This window comes from Nicotiana tomentosiformis, chromosome 12 (assembly GCF_000390325.3).
Source record: "Nicotiana tomentosiformis chromosome 12, ASM39032v3, whole genome shotgun sequence".
In the NCBI taxonomy this organism is placed as follows: Eukaryota; Viridiplantae; Streptophyta; class Magnoliopsida; order Solanales; family Solanaceae; genus Nicotiana; species Nicotiana tomentosiformis.
In genome coordinates this window covers 77,674,844-77,692,486 of record NC_090823.1, presented here as the reverse complement: position 1 = coordinate 77,692,486, position 17,643 = coordinate 77,674,844, and the positions used below count along the sequence as shown (strand labels likewise).

The following is a 17,643-nucleotide window of genomic DNA, read 5'->3' as shown; positions in this document are numbered from 1 at the left end:
TCGTCGGGAAAAGTTGAAACTTTTTAAAAACTTTATCAATTTGTTATTTCAATTTTTTTTATTAACTATTAAACAATTACTAAACAACACTAAAAAGCAAAAACTAACACATATACATACAACATACAAATATCCCACACCCCACACTTTAAGTATAATGTAGAGGAAACTTCCCTGAATCTCTAATCGGGGTCTGAATCAAAGTCGGGCTCCATTCCATGCGGATAGCTTTTTCTCAGCCCTTCTTGGGGTACATCCCACACTTATGTATTCCACTCGTTGCAGCCTTTTCTTTCGAACTCTTCACCTTCCACTCAACACTTGCAAGTGGCTTCTCCTTTTTAACTCCAATAGCTACATTCATCTCAAACGTCACCGTCTCCTCACCCACTCTAAGCATGTGTTTTCTATCATGTATATCCAATATTGCTCTGCCCATTGCTAATAATGGTCTTCCTAATATGAGGGGGACCTCCTTTTTCTCCTACATATTTACCACTATGAAATCTACAGGAAATAAAAACTTATCTACCCGAACTAATGCATCTTCCACTATCCCCTCGGGTATTACAGTTGTTTGGTCTTCCAGCTGTAAAGATATTGGTGCAGACCTTATCTCTCCAAGCTCATTCTCCAGTTTCCTGTAAATAAACAAAGGCATTAAATTAATTGAGGCACCAGAATCACACAAAGATTTATTAAAATTAAGAGTGCCTAACGGGCAAGGTATAGTAAAACTCCCTGGATCGCCACACTTTTGTGAGAGTTTGTTTTGCAAGATCGCACGGCAATGCTCTGTGAGCTTGACCACTGAGGTCTCTTCTATCTTTCTCTTCTTTGTCAGGATTTCCTTCAAGAATTTTGCATAAGCTGGCATTTGGGAGAGAACTTCAGTAAATGGCAAATTTACATTAACTTGTTTCAACATATCCAGAAATCTTTCAAATTGCTTGTCCAGCTTCTCTCTATAAAGCTTTTGGGGAAAAGGTAAAGCAGGCATGTACTTGCTCTCTTCAGATTCATCCCTTCTTGAATTCTCATCCTTCTTCTTTTTCTCAGCTCCCTTCTTTTCTTTCTTCTTCTCAGTTTTTTTATCATCTTCAATTTTCAGCTCCTTCCTACTTTCTTTTTCAAGAGCAACTTCTTTGTGAATTGGAGTGACACTTGTCCGCTTCTCAAGGTTAGAGTATCTTTGGGATTCTTTTCAGTATCAACTGGCAGAGTACCTGGATTCTCTCCGATAATATAGTTGCAATTTGTCCCACTTGTCTCTCCAAGTTACCCAAAAATGTCCCAAGTTCTTTGATAGCAGCACCATGAATATCTAATCTCTCATCAGTCTTGACAATGAAGGATTTTATCAAATCTTCTAACCCAGACTGAATTGGCTGTTGATGCTAAAACTGTGGCCTCGGCTGATTCACAAAACCAGGAGCTCCTTCAAATATGGAGTTATTTTGTTGCCATGCATTTGTTGTACCCCCTGGTGAACTCCATGAAAACCCGGGGTGCTTCTGACCCATTGCATTGAAGTTGTAATTCCCAACAACATTAACTTCCTCAGTTGAGGCTTGACACTCATGAGTAGGGTGTTCTCTTCCACATATGTCACATGTTGCATGAGGCTCATTATGTATCAAAGCTAAAGTCAGCTTTCTTATTTCTTTTGCCAAGGCAACAAGCTGAACCTGCATCGATGTGTTGCATCAACCTGGTGAACAGCAGTTGATCTTCTTCTTTCACCAATTTCAGAGGGCCACTAATTTGCATCTTCAGATAATTCATCGAGAATAGTGACTATCTCTTCTATTGTCTTCTTCATCATCAAGCCTCCAGCTGCATTACTCAATGTTCTTTGTGAGGTCGGTGTCAATCCATCCCAAAAATCTTGGAGTTGCATTCAGAGTTCAATTCCGCTATGTTGAAACTTTCGCACTATCTCCTTAAATCTCTCCCAGGCTTCAAATACCGTTTCAGTCTCATTCTAGAAAAAGTTATGGATCTCTCTTCTAAACTTGCCCGTTTTAGCTGAGGAGAAATATTTAGCAAGAAATTTTCTGGTCATCTCCTCCCATGTTCTAATCGATCTCTGGGGCAAGCTTAGTAGCTAGTGTTTTGCATCATCTTTAAGTGTGAAGTGGAATGCCCTTAGATAAACTGCATCTTGTGACACACCATTATATTGAAAGGTGTCCATTATCTCCTCGAAGTCCATCAGATGATTATTTGGATCTTTGTTCATCTTTCCTCTGAAGACACAACTATTTTTAAGCGTTTGGAGAAACCCTTGCTTCAGCTCAAAATTATTAGCTGCCACTGAAGGTGGTCTCACACTTGATAAGCCTTGGTTGTAAACCGGTCTAGCATAATCACCAAGTGGTCTCCCTTGGCCGGGAGCTATGTTTTCGAATTGGTCTGCACCCACAGGCTAATTTTGAGCCATTCTTCGAGCCCTCTCCTTCTCATAAGTAATTTGTGCATCTCTAAATGTTGCTTCTTCAACGTCCCTTGCAGCTTTCTCTCTGAGGTAGGCTATCTTTCTCGCAGCCAAATCAACATTATCATCATCTCCAGCCATATCTTCCTTGGTTGAGGATTGCCCAACCTTATCTACTTTCTCGGCGAGATTTGTTTCCTTCCTCAACTGTCGCAATTGTTTCTCGATTTTTGGTTCGTATGGTTGTAATTCCTTACCAGAAGATCGATTCATGCACCAATCTAACCTGTAGTCTGCACATAGTCAAATAACAACAAACGTAAAAGGGGGAAAATAAAATAAAATAAAAATAAAAATTCCTGAATTAGTACTACAAACTAATTCAAATACTATTAATTGCAAATCCCCGGCAACGACGCCAAAATTGACCAGCTTAAAACACACACTAAAATATGCTCGCTAGTCGAATATAGTAAATTATAATATCATATCCATAGGGATTGGAGTTAAACAGTATTAACATAGTTTGTATCTATATTGCTATCCAGGATGATCAACAATGGAGATTTATGTGATTTAAACTAAAATTAACTAAGAGTCTAAACTATCGACTAATGACACTCAACACAAGTATTGAGCAAAGGAAATTATCAATTGGGAGAAGATAGGGTGGATAGGATAGGTGCAAGACAAATGTTTGGAATTTAACTCTAGATAATTCACTTATAATGTTCAAGTGAGTCTCTCGAATTCACTTGGTTATTAGCTCAATTGATTAGTAGAAACTCCTCTCTCGATTAAGTCTCAACCTCATAAGATGAACCAATTTTAAGCACGTGAAGATATGGAAGAATTCGTAGTGGATTGGTCTTTAGGAGAACCTCTCTCGATTATCCTCCTAACTAAGTTTAATCAACAATTAAACTATCCTCTTCCGATTACTAAGAAGAATTAATGACTTCAACCAACAAAATATAATGCAACAATATCACAAGTTATGCCTCTCTCGATTACACGAACAAGTGAATATAGATGCAACAATTAAAACATCCAAAATGATTCAATACATAAAACTTGAGTTAATTATCCTCAAACAAGTATCAATACACCAAATCCATCAAACCCTAAAGAGAACTACTCAATGGATATGGAGTAATTAATCATAACAATGTTTAAGTTAAAGGAAAACATAAAACAATCCAAACTCTTGTCTTGAGTGAGGATTGAATGATGAAATCCTTGAGCTTTTGCTTCTCCACCTCCTCCTTGGCTTACTTAGGTCTAACATGTGTTAAAAGTCCTTAAAATAACGTTTTACATGTATTTATACTAAGTAGGGTCGGGCCCAGACGAAAACACCTTCTCCCATGCGAAATAGGAACATAACTCTGTAAAACTTGCACAGGCGTGGCACGCCACGCGCCGCCCCACGCGCCGAGGTTGTACACTTTTCTCAGAGTCCGGCTTTTTGCTTCGATTTTGACATCCAGACGTGGTGTGAGACCCCCGAACGCGATCCCGGCTTAATCCCTTGGGCTTTTACTCAGACTTCAAAGCTCCAAAAGGTCAAATTAATTCCATAATATCTACATGGCTCAAAATCCTCCTACAAGGCATAAAATACACAATTAGTGCAGAACACTAGCGATTAAAGCTCAAACTCAAATAAAGTGCACTAAATTAGAATGTAATAAGCGACTTAAACATGAGATTATAGCCTACCGTGAATTTGCTCGTCGATTCGTAGACATGGGATCCTTTCATGTGATTGAGGCTTTGGATAGGTCTGAATGTTTATGGACCTGTTGGTATGATTGGATAGGGTCCCAGGTGGCTCGGGTGAGTTTCGGACCACCCGGAGCTTGGTTGAATTGTTGAAACACTGTTGGTGTCTGGTGTCCTTCGCGCTCGTAGAGCAATTCTCACAATCGTGGAGACATATTTGGGACAGAGGCATTTTGTTCTTTGGGTTCGCGAAGATTTGTGACATGTGACCTTCACATTCGTACCACAGGGGTCGCGTTCGCGTAGAGGAGAGGTTGGCTAGGAGCCGGCTGGAGCTTCTCCATCGGGTTCGTGGGATCAGTGTCGCGTTCGCGTAGGCTTTGGGTTGGCAGTGCATCGCGTTCGTTGGTGATGGACCACGTTCGTAATGGGAATTTTGAGGCTGGAGCTGGTTTGAGGTTCTCAAACGTGAGGCTTAGACCGCGTTCGCGCGGGGTATCACTGGGCAGACTTATAAGTTGTGTAATTTTGAGACTTAGACCTATTATTTCATATTTTGAGCCCTAGACTTGGAGATGGATGATTTTTGAAGAGGATTTCCACACAAGGCAAGAGGGTAAGTGATTTTTACTTGATTATAATATTATATCTTGTTTTCCCATGGTTATTACATATAGATTATGAGATTTAAAAGAAAAATTTGGAGAATTTAATTATGGTTTTGGAGAGTGAAAAATAGAGATTTAAACTCCGATTCGGAGTTAGATTTAGATGAAACTTGTATATTTGGACTCGTATTCAAATGAGTAGTCGGGATTGGTGACTTTAGTCGGGTTCCAGGAAGTGGGCCCAGATAAACGTTTTAGTTGATTTTGGAATCAATTTCTATAGTCGTATTTGATGTTATTGAGTTATTTTTAACTAGATTTGAGCCGTTTAGAGGTCGATTCAGGGAAGGGCTTTTTGGATTATTGATTCACGTGCTTTGAGGTAAGTAACTTGTCTAAACTTGATTTGAGGGTAATTTTCTGTTGGTTGTGGTATTTGATAAATGTTGGGGGTAACGCAGGTGCTAAGTGATGGGCCTATATGCGTACAATGGGGTTATTCATAATCTGGGTATACCTTAGGCTATTATGTGCCTTGTTTTGCTATCATGTCCAGTTATTTCTGTGTTTCTCTACTTGTATTACTACTTGAGATATTATTCATGCTAGAAATAATGTCTAGGCTACGTGCTTATCTGTTTGAGACATGATATGACTATTATAGTCGTATTCTCAGACATAATGTTAAATCTGTGTATTATATCTCTATCTTTGTGCATTCTTTATATGTTATCTCACATGTTTTTGATGCCCTTATATATGTGAGATGAGTTAAGCTGAGTACTGTAAGATATGAGCATTTGAGACTTGAGCAGTTGATGACTGATCTTGGGCCATAGGGAAGATTTAATACTAATAGTAAGGTGACGCATATGCCAAGCCCCATATGCGGCTGAGTGGTATTGATTATGAGGTGACGCGTGCGCCAGGGCCCATATTGGACTAAGTGATATTGATCATTGACTTAGATCCGATCAACGTTTGGGCTAGGATCCTCCCCTCCTGAGTCAGGTAATAACCTATTGGTGTAGTCACACGATTTAAATCTATGCTTGGTGGGGGACTTATATTAAGCAATCATACAATGCTAAGTGTTTGTAATGACCCGGCAAGTTGTTTTGAGTATTTTTGCCATGTTCCCCTATCTATTGCCCCCTCTATGTTATATTGTGGTTATGTGACTTCTCGGGGTGTTTGGGTTTGGTTCAGGTGAGTTTCGGAGTGAAATGGGACACTTAGCCCCAAAGTTGGAAGTTTAAGTTGAAAGAGTTGACCGTAGTTTTACTTTTGTGTAGACGACTCCGGAATGGCGTTTTGACTATTCCAATAGCTCTGTATTGTGATTTTGTACTTAGGAGCATTTTTGGATATTGATTTAGAGGTCTGTAGGTCGTTTCGACTTGAATTGACGAAAGTTAGAAAGTTGAAGGTTTGGAAGGTTGAGAAGTTTGATCGGGAGTTGACTTTATTGATATCGAGGTCGGATTCTGATTACGGAAGTTGGAATAGGTCCGTCATGTCATTTATGACTTCTGTGCAAAATTTGAGGTCAATCAAAGTTGTTTTGGTAAGAATCGGCGTTAGTTTTGGAAGTCGGATGTTCATAGTTTTAACAGGCTTGAATTGGGTTGTGATTCGTAGAATCGATGTTCTTTGATTTGATTTTAGGCCTCGAGTTGGTCCGTTATGTGTTTTAAAACTTGTTGGTATATTCGGACGGGGTCCCGTGGATGAATCAGATTGAAATCGGACCATTTTGGTCTTGGTTGAAATACTGAAGCTGCTGAAGTACTGGTGCAATCACACCTGCGCACTTTGGGCCGCAGGTGCGACACCACAGAAGCGGCCTATGAGCCGCAGAAGAGGAGGTTGGTTTTGCCATAGAAGCGGACGCGCATAAGCGATTGTACTCCCATAGATGCGCTTAGGGGTTCCGCAGGTGCGAGATTTCTGGGGGCTAAGTGAGGGTCGCACCTGCGATGGAAATTCCACAGATGCGGGGCCACAGATGCTGCTAGAGATGAGGGTTTATTTTATTCTTCATCTTTTGATCTAGAGAACTCGGTTTGTAGCGATATTTCGAGGGATTTTCAAGGAAATCATCGAGGTAATTGATTCTAACTCAGATTTGGGAATTATACATGAATCCATTATTATTTTCGTCATTTAATTAGTGATTTAAGTTGGAAAATATGGCAAAACATTGTGAAACTTCTTAGACCAAATTTTGGGTATTTGAAAGGCGATTTGAAAAAGGATTTAAGTAATTTTTGTATGGTTGGACTCGTTATCGAATGGGTGTTTACATTTTGTATGTATAGTCGGGTTCCGAGACGCGAGCCTGGGGTGGACCCTTTGAGTTGACTTTTGATTTCTCTGTAAAGATTGAAACTTTATAGTTCGGAATAGCTTCCTATAGTTTGTATTAATGGTATGAAGTTTTTTTGGCTAGATTCGAGTCGTTCGGAGTTGGATAATCGCAGGAAAGTCTTACTAGTGGATTGAGTTAGCATGTTTTGAGGTAAGTGTCTTGCCTAACATTGTGTGGGGGAATTACCCCCTAGGATTGGTGTTGTTTTGTGTTAATTGTGGTATGTGGAAGCCGTTTACGCAAGGTGACGAGTGTGTACACAGGCTAAATGTGGTAATTCACCGGTCTTAGCTATGTCGATTCCTTCCACACCTTTAATTGAGTTGCCATAACATGTTATATTCATCATCATTAGTCTATCTTCACATGCTTTACTTGACATCGTTAATAGTTGTCTTATCTCTTACTTGCTAATTATTATTTTTAAATGTTTAGTTGAAGTTATTATTCTCTCAATTCCTCATTCATTATTCAACCGTTGAGTTCCTTTACTTGAGAGGTTATGTACTTGTCTTGAGAGGTTATGTTCCTTTACTTGAGAGGTTATGTTCCTTTACGGAGACATATGTACTTATCTTTGAGAGGAAACTTCACTTCTTTGATTCCTTATCGTGCGAATTTGTTGACTTCGAAATTTTGAATCTTTATCTTTCTATTCTCTCACAGATGGTGAGGGCACGCACCGCTGGATCCGATGATCTGACACCCGCCCCCCTACTAGAGCCGCAAAAGGCCAAGGTAGGGATGAGTAGGGGCATATGGTGTAGCCAGAGCACCGGCCCGAGTGGGGGAAGGCATCTGAGGCGCCTGTGGCTACCCCTGCACTTTAGGAGTCTCTCACCCAGTTCTTGATCATGTTTGGTACTCTAGCTCAGGTGGGATTGATCCCACTTGCACCGGCCATATCTCACGCTGGGAGAGAAGCACAGACTCTCGTGTTTCGTACCCTAGAGCAGCGGGTCCATGTTGACCAGGTCCCAGAGGTACAAGAAGTACCATTCTCCTACTTTCAGCGGCCTAGCTACAGAGGATGCACAGGGCTTTCTGGAGAATCGCCATCATATTCTCCGTACCATGGGTATAGTGGAGATGAGCAGGGTTGCTTTCACTACTTTTCAGTTGTGGGAACTAGCATACCAGTGGTGGCGGGCTTATGAGGAGGGTAGCCCCGTCGAGGCAGCTTCACTCATATGGGCTTAGTTTTCAGAGATGTTCCTAAGAGAGTTTGTTCCCCAGAGCCCTGTTTAAGCAGTTACACCAGGATGCTATGACCGTGTCAGAATATGCTGTTAGGTTCAACGAGTTGTCCAGACATGCACTAGCCTTGGTTTCCACAGTTAGAGAGTTAGTCCGTCGATTTATCGAGGGGCTCAACTATGGTATTAGATTCATCATGGCTCGAGAGTTGGAGACTGATACCCCATATCAGCAGGTGGTAGAGATCTCATGGAGATTAGGGCATATGCGGGGCCGGAGAGAGAGGACAGGGAGGCCAACAGGCCTCGAGATTCTGGCAGATATAGTGGTGCCCGTGCCCTAGTTGCATCCCGCCATGGTAGAGGCTATGTGAGTCGTCCAGTTCATTCAACACTTGCAGCTTCCAATGGTATTCTGGCTACTCCCAGTACTCAGGTTGCCCATTATGCACTGCCACTGTCTAGTGCACCTCGTGCACGGGGTTCTTTTAGTGGTCAGTCCAGCAGACCAGGCCCGAGCCAGTTTCAGCAGTCACGTCCTCCGAGAGCTTTTTTTTAGTGTGGTGATACTCATCATATGGTGAGTGACTTCCCCAGACTCAAGAGAGGTGCACCTCCACAGACTACCAGCTAGGGGTGGAGGTCAGACGGGTAGGTGTTTTCCTAGAGGAGGAGGCTAGGCCAGATGTTATGCTCTTTCGAGTAGGACGGATGCGGTGCATCAGATATAGTTTTTACAGGTAATATTCCGGTTTGTCATAGAGATGCATAAGTCTTATTTGATCTAGGCTCCACTTATTCATATATATTCATATGCCCACGCCTATGGGGATTCTATTATTGTTGACCATGTGTATCGGTCGTGTGTAATCGTTATTGGTGGTTTTAAGACCAGAGTTGATCTATTGTTTCTCAGTATAGTAGACTTTGCCCTATCATGCTATTCTTGATTGTCACGCCAAGACGGTGACGTTGGTTATGCCAGGTTTACCCCGGTTGGAGTGGAGGGGTACTTTGGATGATGTTCCTAGCAGAGTTGTGTCCTTCTTTAAGGCACATCGGATGGTTGGGAAGGGGTGTGATGCATATCTAGACTTTGTGAGAGATGTCAGTGTTGATACTCCTACCGTTAATTCAGTTCTGGTAGTAAGAGACTATCCAGATGTATTTCCGGTAGATCTTCCGGGCATACCCGCCTGATAGGGATATCGATTTTGGTATTGACTTATTGCCGGGCACTCAGCCCATTTCTATTCCACCATATTGTATGGCCTCAGCAGAGTTGAAGGAGTTAAAATAAGCGATTGGAAGAGTTGCTTGATAAGGGTTTCATTCGGCCTAGTGTGTCACCTTGGGGTGCTTTAGTTCTGTTTGTGAAGAAAATGGATGGTTATATGCGCATGTGTATTGACTAACGACAGTTGAACAAGGTTGCAGTAAAGAACATATATCTATTATCATGCATTGATGACTTATTTGATGAGCTACAAGATGCCAAAGTGTTCTCCAAGATTTATTTGTGGTTGGGGTATCATCAACTGAAGATTCGGGAATTGGATATTTCGAAGACTGCTTTTAGGATTCGGTATGGTCATTACGAGTTCCTTGTGATATCATTTGAGCTTACCAACGCCCCAGCAACATTCATGCACTTGATGAACAGTGTATTCCAGCCCTATCTTGATTTTTTCATCATTGTATTTATTGACGACATCTTGGTGTACTCGCGGAACTTGGAGGATCATGAGCAGCACCTGAGGATCGTGCTCCAAACCTTGAGGGAAAAGAAGGTGTATGCAAAATTTTCCAAGTGTGATTTCTGGCTTGATTCGGTGGCGTTATTGGGTCATATGGTGTCGAGTGAGGGGATCATGGTAGATCCGAAGAAGATTGAAGCGGTGCAGAGTTGGCCCAGACCATCTTCAGCTACTGAGATCCGGAGTTTTCTTGGCTTGGCGGGGTATTATCGTCGTTTCGTAGAGGGTTTCTCATCTATTGCTGCACCTATGACCAGATTGACCCAGAAGGGTGCTCCGTTCAGATGGACCGAGGAGTATGAGGAGAGCTTTCAAAATCTCAAAAATACTTTTACTACAGCCCCAATGTTTGTGTTGCCTACGGGTTCGAGGTCTTACACTGTGTACTGTGATGCGTCACTTGTTGGCCTCAGCGCGGTGTTGATGCAAGACGATAGGGTGATTGCCTACGCATCTTGTGATGACCCAAAATGTCATCTTTAAATTTAATAAGTAATTTTGTGTTCTAAGACCTCGAAAAGAACCATTTATCCTTCCTCGACTTGTGTGCGCAGTCCGTACAATTTTCCGGAAAGTTTTTATGTGAAAAATGGATTAAAATGGGAAATAGAGCTTTAAAACTCAACTAAGTTGACTTTGGTCAACAGTGAGCAAACTGACCCGGATCAGTGTTTTAAAAATTCCGGTAGGTACGTATCGTGATTTGAGACTTGAGCGTATGTCCGGAATCGAATTTCGAGGTCCCTACCCCGAGTTATGGAATTTTGATGAAAACTTAAAAGCTTGAAAGCTTAATGATTTCTAAGAAATTACTGATGTTGGATTTATTGACCTCGGGTCCGTATTTTGGTTTCGGAGCCCGGTATAGGTCCAGTATAATATTTATGACTTGTCTGCCGAATTTGGTGAGAATCGGAGTTGATTTGACGTGATTTGGACGTCCGGTTGTAAAAATATAAGTTTTAAAGTTTTCTTGAAAATTTCCTTTGATTGGGTGTCCGATTCGTTGTTCTAGGTATTATTTTGGCAATTTGATCGCGTGAGTAAGTTCGTATGGTATTTTAGAACTCATGAGCATGTTTGGTTTGGAGCCCCGAGGGCTCGGATGAGTTTCGGATAGGCTGCAGGATGATTTCGGACTTAGGAAATCTGGTTTTCTACAGACTTCAGGCTTCTGGTGTGTTCTTCTTCGCGTTCGCGAAGGTACTCTCGCAAACGCGAAGAGCAAATTGGGCTAGCACGTTTTGTGCTTTGCGTTCGCGACATAGTGACCGCATTCGCGAAGGCTTGAGGTTCAAAGCTTCGGCTTCTATCGCGAAGGGAATGAGACTGGCCAGGAAAAATTAGCCTTCGTATTCGCGAAGGGCATCTCGCGTTCGCGAAGGCCAAGCAAGGCATGTATCGTGTTCGCGAAGAGTAAAATTTGACAGCACATAATTGTTCTTTGCGAACGCGAGGCACTGACAGCGTTCGCGAAGGGTAAAAATCCCAGAAACAGAACTTAAGTTCTGAAAATGGGGTTTCGACCCATTTTCAATTCTTTCCCATTTTTGAGCTGGGGTAATGCTATTTTGGGGCGCTTTTCACGGGAAAATATTGGGGTAAGTGTTCCTTATCCTATATTGATTATATTTCATGATTTCATACTCATTTTTATCATGAATCCCTGAAATTTTGGAAGAAAAATCAGATTTTTATAAAATCTTCCAAAAAAAAAAAATAAGATTTGAAGGTCCATTTGATATCGGAATTGGACAAATTTTGCATGGTTGAACTCGTATCGTAACGGGTGTTCGGATTTCGTGAGTTTTTTCGAGATTTGAGACGTGGGTCCCACTGCTGAATATTTTAATAATTTTTGAATTTTTATCCGGAAAATTTATAAATTCATATGGAATTAATTCCTATGATTCGTATTGAATATATCGAATTGTTTGTGAATAGATTTGAAGGTTTCGGAGGCAAATTTAAAAGGAAAAGCTGTGGTTGAATAATTGATTGGAATTCACAAAGCGAGGTAAGTGTCGACGTTAACCTTGACTTGAAGGAGTAGAACCCTTAAATTATTTGTTATGTGAAATGCATGTGAACGACGTATAGGCGAGGTGACTAGTGTCTATATGTCGTCAAATTAATTATTTGCATGCTTACTTGAAAAATCATAAATTATTTTTAATCATAAATTAATTATTATAATAATTATTTCTCTCTTATTCTTTATCAAATATTAATTCTTGAATTCCTGCATTAATTGTTACATGCTATTTGAATTATGTTATTTGACATTTAGCATATTAAATATTAAAATACCTATTTTCTCTCTGATTTCTATAATAATTTGCTATTTGTCATTGTTTGTTTCATAATTAAATCATAATTGTTGTATACTTGTTATCTTATAATTTTATATTAATTATTGCATTTATTGGGGAAATTTCTTCTATAAGAATTGATTGAAATGGATATATTGGAGGATCGGGTTACACGCCGCAACAGACTTATTAAAAGTTAATATCCGCAACAGACTTATGAAAAGTTAATATTGGAGGATCGGGTTCCACGCCGCAACAGACTTATTGAAAAGTCAATATTGGGGGATCGGATTGCACGCCGCAGTAGACATATTAAAAGGTTAATATTGGGGGATCGGATTGCACGCCGCATCAGACTTATTTAAAAGTCTATATATATACTTGATTGAAATAAATATATGATAGACTTGATTAAAATGAATATATTGGAGGAGCGGGTTGCACGCCGCAACAGAACCGAATGTGAATATATTGTGAGAGCGGGTTGCACGCTGCAACAGACTTGATGGAAATGATAATTGGTTATGACTGCTAAGTTGGCTTCAAGTATTATAAATGATTTACCTGATTTATTTCTATTATTTGTTGTTGTTATTAATATTGCATACAGGTTAATGTGAGTGAACCGCCTTAGCCTCGTCACTACTTAGTCGAGGTTAGGCTCAACACTTACCAGTACATGGGGTCGGTTGTACTGATACTACACTTTGCACTTCTTGTGCAGATTTTGAAATTGGTCCCAGCGGCGTACCATAGACTTGCTCGGATTTCAGCTACTAGAGGAGACTTGAGGTATAATTGCATGGCGTCCGCAGTTCTGAAGTCCCCGTCTATTGTACTTTAGCTGTGTGTTTATTTCCAGACAGCTATATTTTATTCAGACCTTTATTTGTATTTATTCTAGAGGCTCGTGCACTTGTGACACCAATTCTGGGATGGTATTTAGACATCGTCGTTTTTATGGATTATTTCACTATATTTTAAACTTTGCTTCCGCTTTTGTTTCTTGATTATTAATAATTTAAAGATTGTTTAAAAATTGGTTAATATTATTCTAACATTGGCTTGCCTAGCAAGTGAAATGTTAGGCGCCATCACGGTCCGAAGGTGAGAATTTTGGGTCGTGACAGTTGGTATCAGAGCACTAGGTTACATAGGTCTCACGAGTCACGAGCAAGCTTAGTAGAGTTTGAAGGATCGGTACGGAGACGTCTGTACTTATCCCCCAGAGGCTATGAAGTTTAGGAACAATATCACTTCTTTCTTATTCTGTCGTGCGATTTTATTCTATCATCGATGATTGAACCATTCTACTCCTATTCTCTCGTAAATGGTGAGAACACGTAATACCTCTACCAAAGGACTGGGAACAGAACCCCTGGTGGCAACTATGGCCAGGGGTAGAGGTCGAGGCCGAGGTCGTGCTAGAGGCCGAGGTAGAGCTCAGTCCAGAGCTCGAGCAGCTGGACCTATTATAGAACCTCAGGTAGACCTTCAAGAGGAGGTCCCAGTTCAAAATGTATCAGTTGAACCAGTTCAGGTCCCGGAAGGATTTATAGCCACTCCAGTACTTCAGGATGCTCTAGTCTGTTTGGTAAGTCTTATGGAGAGTGTGGCCCAGAATGGTACATTTCTAGTGGCACCAGCCGTCTCACAGGCTGGGGGAGGAGCAAAAACTCCCACTACTCCCGCTCCGGAGCAGATGGCTCCCCGGAATCAGGCTCCAGCAGCCCCGCCAGTTGGGATAGTTCAGCCAGTTGTTGCGGCACAGATCGGTGATAGGCCCGCCATGTCCTTTGAGGCCTTATTGAGACTGGATAAGTTTACTAAGCTCTTTCCAGTTCACTTCAGTGGTACGCCTTCTGAGGACCCACAAGATTATCTTGAACGTTTCCATGAGGTGTTGCGGAACATGGGTATAGTTGAGACCAATGGAGTTGCTTTTGCTGTATTCCAGATGACAGGTTACGCCAAGAGGTGGTGGAGATATTATACATTGACCCGACCAGTCGGATCACCTGCACTTACCTGGGAGCAGTTCTCTCAGCTATTTCTGGAGAAGTTCCTCCCTATCACACTGAGAGAGGAATTCCGCAAGCAATTTGAGTGCCTATAGCAGGGCAGTATGATTGTTACTCAGTATGAGTCCCGTTTTGTAGATTTGGCCCATTATGCTCTCCTTTTACTACCTACGGAGGGAGAGAGAGTGAGAAGGTTTATTGAGGGTCTCACTCACCCTATCAGACTTCAGATGGCCAAAGAAATCGGAAGTGAGATTTCTTTCCAGGTGGCTCCTAATGTCGCCAGGAGGATCGAGATGGTTCTTGCACATGAGAGAGGGCAGAGGTCTGATAAGAGGCCTCGTCAGTTTGGTGGTTTTAGTGGTGCCTCGTCTAGAGGCAGGGGTAATTTTGGTAGGGGTCATCCTCCCAGACTGTTTCATTCAGCACTCCATGCATCTCCCGGTGCTTCACAGAGTCATGGTCCTATTATGCCTTACGCTGGGCAGCCAGTATTCAGTGCACATTCAGCTCTTATCAGTGCACCACCACTCTAGAGTTACTACAGTGGTTATCCGGTCCATTTGGGTCAGCTTCAGCTTCAGCAGCCACGGTATCAATATGGGTGTTATGAGTGTGGGAACATTGGTCACATCAGGAGGTATTGCCCTAGATTGGCGACTAACAGATCTCAGCAGGATTCTCGTGCCATCATACTGGCACTGGTTGCTTCACCGCCTGCTCAGCCAGCTAGAGGTAGCAGTCAGGCAGCTAGAGGTGGAGGTCAGGCCATTAGAAATGGAGGTCAGGCCATTAGAGGTGGAGGTCAGACCGTTAGAGGTGGAGGCTAGCCAGTTAGAGGTCATCCCAGAGATGCAGTTCAGATTGGTAGGGCCCAGCCCTGATTTTATGCTTTTCCAGCTAGGCCTGAGGCCGAGTCATCTGATGCTATGATCACATGTATTATTCTAGTTTGCCATAGAGATGATTCAGTTCTATTTGATCCAGGATCTACTTATTCCTATGTGTCCTCCTATTTTGCTTCATATTTGGTTGTGCCTTGTAATTCTCTAAGTGCTTCTGTATGTGTATCTACACTGGTAGGAGACTCTGTTGTAGTAGATCATGTCTATCTTTCGTGTGTGGTTACTATTGGTAATCTTGACACTAGTGTGGATCTTCTACTTCTTGATATGGTAGATTTTGATGTCATCTTGGGTATGGATGGGCTGTCTTCTTATCATGCTATATTGGACTGTCATGCCAAGACAGTGACCCTAGCTATGTCAGGGTTACCTCGGTTAGAGTGGAAAGGAACTCTTGGTCATTCTGCCAGTAGGGTTATTTCTTATATGAAAGCTCGGCGTGTGGTAGAGAAAGGGTGTCTAGCCTATTTGGCTTATATTCACGATCCCAGTGCAGATGTCCCTTTTATGGACTCAGTACCAGTTGTTCATGAATTTCCAGAAGTATTTCCTGCAGATTTTTCGGGGATGCCACCGACAGAGATATTTACTTCTGTATTGATTTGTCTCCGGGCACTCAACCTATTTCTATTCCACCATACCGTATGGCCCCGCCAGAGTTGAAAGAATTGAAAGAGCAGTTAGAAGACTTGCTTGATCAGGGATTCGTTAGACCCAGTGTCTCTCCCCGGGGTGCACCAGTATTATTTGTAAAGAAGAAAGATGGCTCGATGCGGATGTGTATAGACTATCGGCAGTTGAACAAGGCCACTATCAAAAACAAATATCCGCTGCCAAGAATTGATGACTGATTTGATCAGCTTCAGGGTGCCAAGGTATTTTTGAAGATTGATTTGAGATCTGGTTACCATCAGTTGAAGATTAGGGCATCTGATGTCCCTAAGGCAGCTTTTCGGGCTCGGTATGGGCATTTTGAGTTCCTAGTGATGTCATTTAGTTTGACAAATGCTCCAGCATCATTTATGGATTTGATGAATCGGGTGTTCAAGCTTTATTTGGATTCTTTTGTGGTTGTATTCATTGATAATATCTTGATTTATTCCAGCAGTCGAGAGGAGCATGAGCAGCATCTTCGAAGTGTGCTTCACACCTTGAAGAATAATCAGTTATATGCCAAATTTTCAAAATGCGAGTTTTGGTTCAGACGAATGTGAGTTGAGCTTTCAGAAGCTCAAGACCGCTTTGAGTACAGCGCTAGTGTTGGTATTATCCATAAGTTCAGGATCGTATACCGTATATTGTGACGCATCTCACATTGGGCTTGGTGCAGTATTAATGCAAGATGGAAAGGTAATTTCATATGTGTTGCGGTAGTTGAAAGTTCACGAGAAGGATTATTCTGTTCATGACTTAGAATTGGTAGCCATTGTTCATGCACTGATGATTTGGAGGCATTACCTCTACGGTGTCTCGTGTGAGGTATTTACTGATCATCGCAGCCTTTAGTATCTGTTCAAACAAAAAGATCTTAATTTAAGGCAGAGAAGATGGTTGGAGTTGTTGAAAGACTATGATATCACCATTTTGTATCACACCGGAAAGGCCAATGTGGTAGCCGATGCCTTGAGTAGAAAGGCTGTGAGTATGGGCAGTCTTGCATATATTCCGATTGGTGAGAGGCCATTAGCTGCAGATGTTCAGACTTTGGCTAATCAGTTCGTGAGGTTAGATGTTTCAGAACCTAGTCGGGTTCTAGCTTGCACAGTCGCTCGGTTTTCTTTATATGAGCGCATCAGAAAAAGGCAGTATGATGATCCTCATTTACTTGTCCTTAAAGACATGGTGTGGCACAGTGATGCCAAACAGGTTGCTGTGGGGGAAGATGGGGTTCTGCGAATGCAGGGCTGTATTTGTGTGCCTAATATGGATGGGCTTCGTGAATTAATTCTTGAAGAAGCACACAGTTCCAGGTATTCTATTCATCCATGTACCGCCAAAATGTATCAAGATTTGCGGCAACATTATTGGTGGAGGAGAATGAAAAAGGATATAGTTGCATATGTAGCTCGATGTCTGAATTGTCAGCAAGTTAAGTACGAGCATCAGAGACCTGGTAGTTTGCTTCAGAAGTTAGAAATTCCTGAGTGGAAGTGGGAGAGTATCACTATGGATTTTGTTGTTGGGCTCCCACTGACTCAGAGAAAATTTGACGCAGTTTGGGTCATTGTGGACAGGTTAACCAAGTTAGCCCATTTCATTCCAGTGGCAGTTACCTATTCTTCAGAGAGGTTAGTTGAAATTTACATTCGTG

General features: G+C 41.7%; 1 protein-coding gene across 1 annotated transcript; it reads right to left on the bottom strand.

Annotated features, from left to right (window-relative positions):
* Positions 1-235: 235 nt before the first annotated feature.
* LOC138902905 (uncharacterized) lies at positions 236-1,694 on the bottom strand. Its single transcript, XM_070190805.1, has 5 exons — positions 1,425-1,694; positions 1,227-1,340; positions 756-1,171; positions 533-641; positions 236-484 (listed from the first exon to the last, which is right to left on the bottom strand). Exons 1-5 carry the CDS (start codon positions 1,692-1,694, stop codon positions 236-238), a joined length of 1,158 nt encoding a protein of 385 aa, XP_070046906.1.
* Between the last annotated feature and the right edge of the window lie 15,949 nt (positions 1,695-17,643).

Coding starts and splice junctions, on each gene's coding strand:
- LOC138902905 (XM_070190805.1), bottom strand. CDS start 1,694: ATGCAGGTTCAGCTTGTTGCCTTGGCAAAAGAAATAAGAAAGCTGACT. Junction 1,341..1,424: donor TTGAAGGAGCTCCTGGTTTT/GTGAATCAGCCG, acceptor TTCATTGTCAAG/ACTGATGAGAGATTAGATAT. Junction 1,172..1,226: donor TATTATCGGAGAGAATCCAG/GTACTCTGCCAG, acceptor AACCTTGAGAAG/CGGACAAGTGTCACTCCAAT.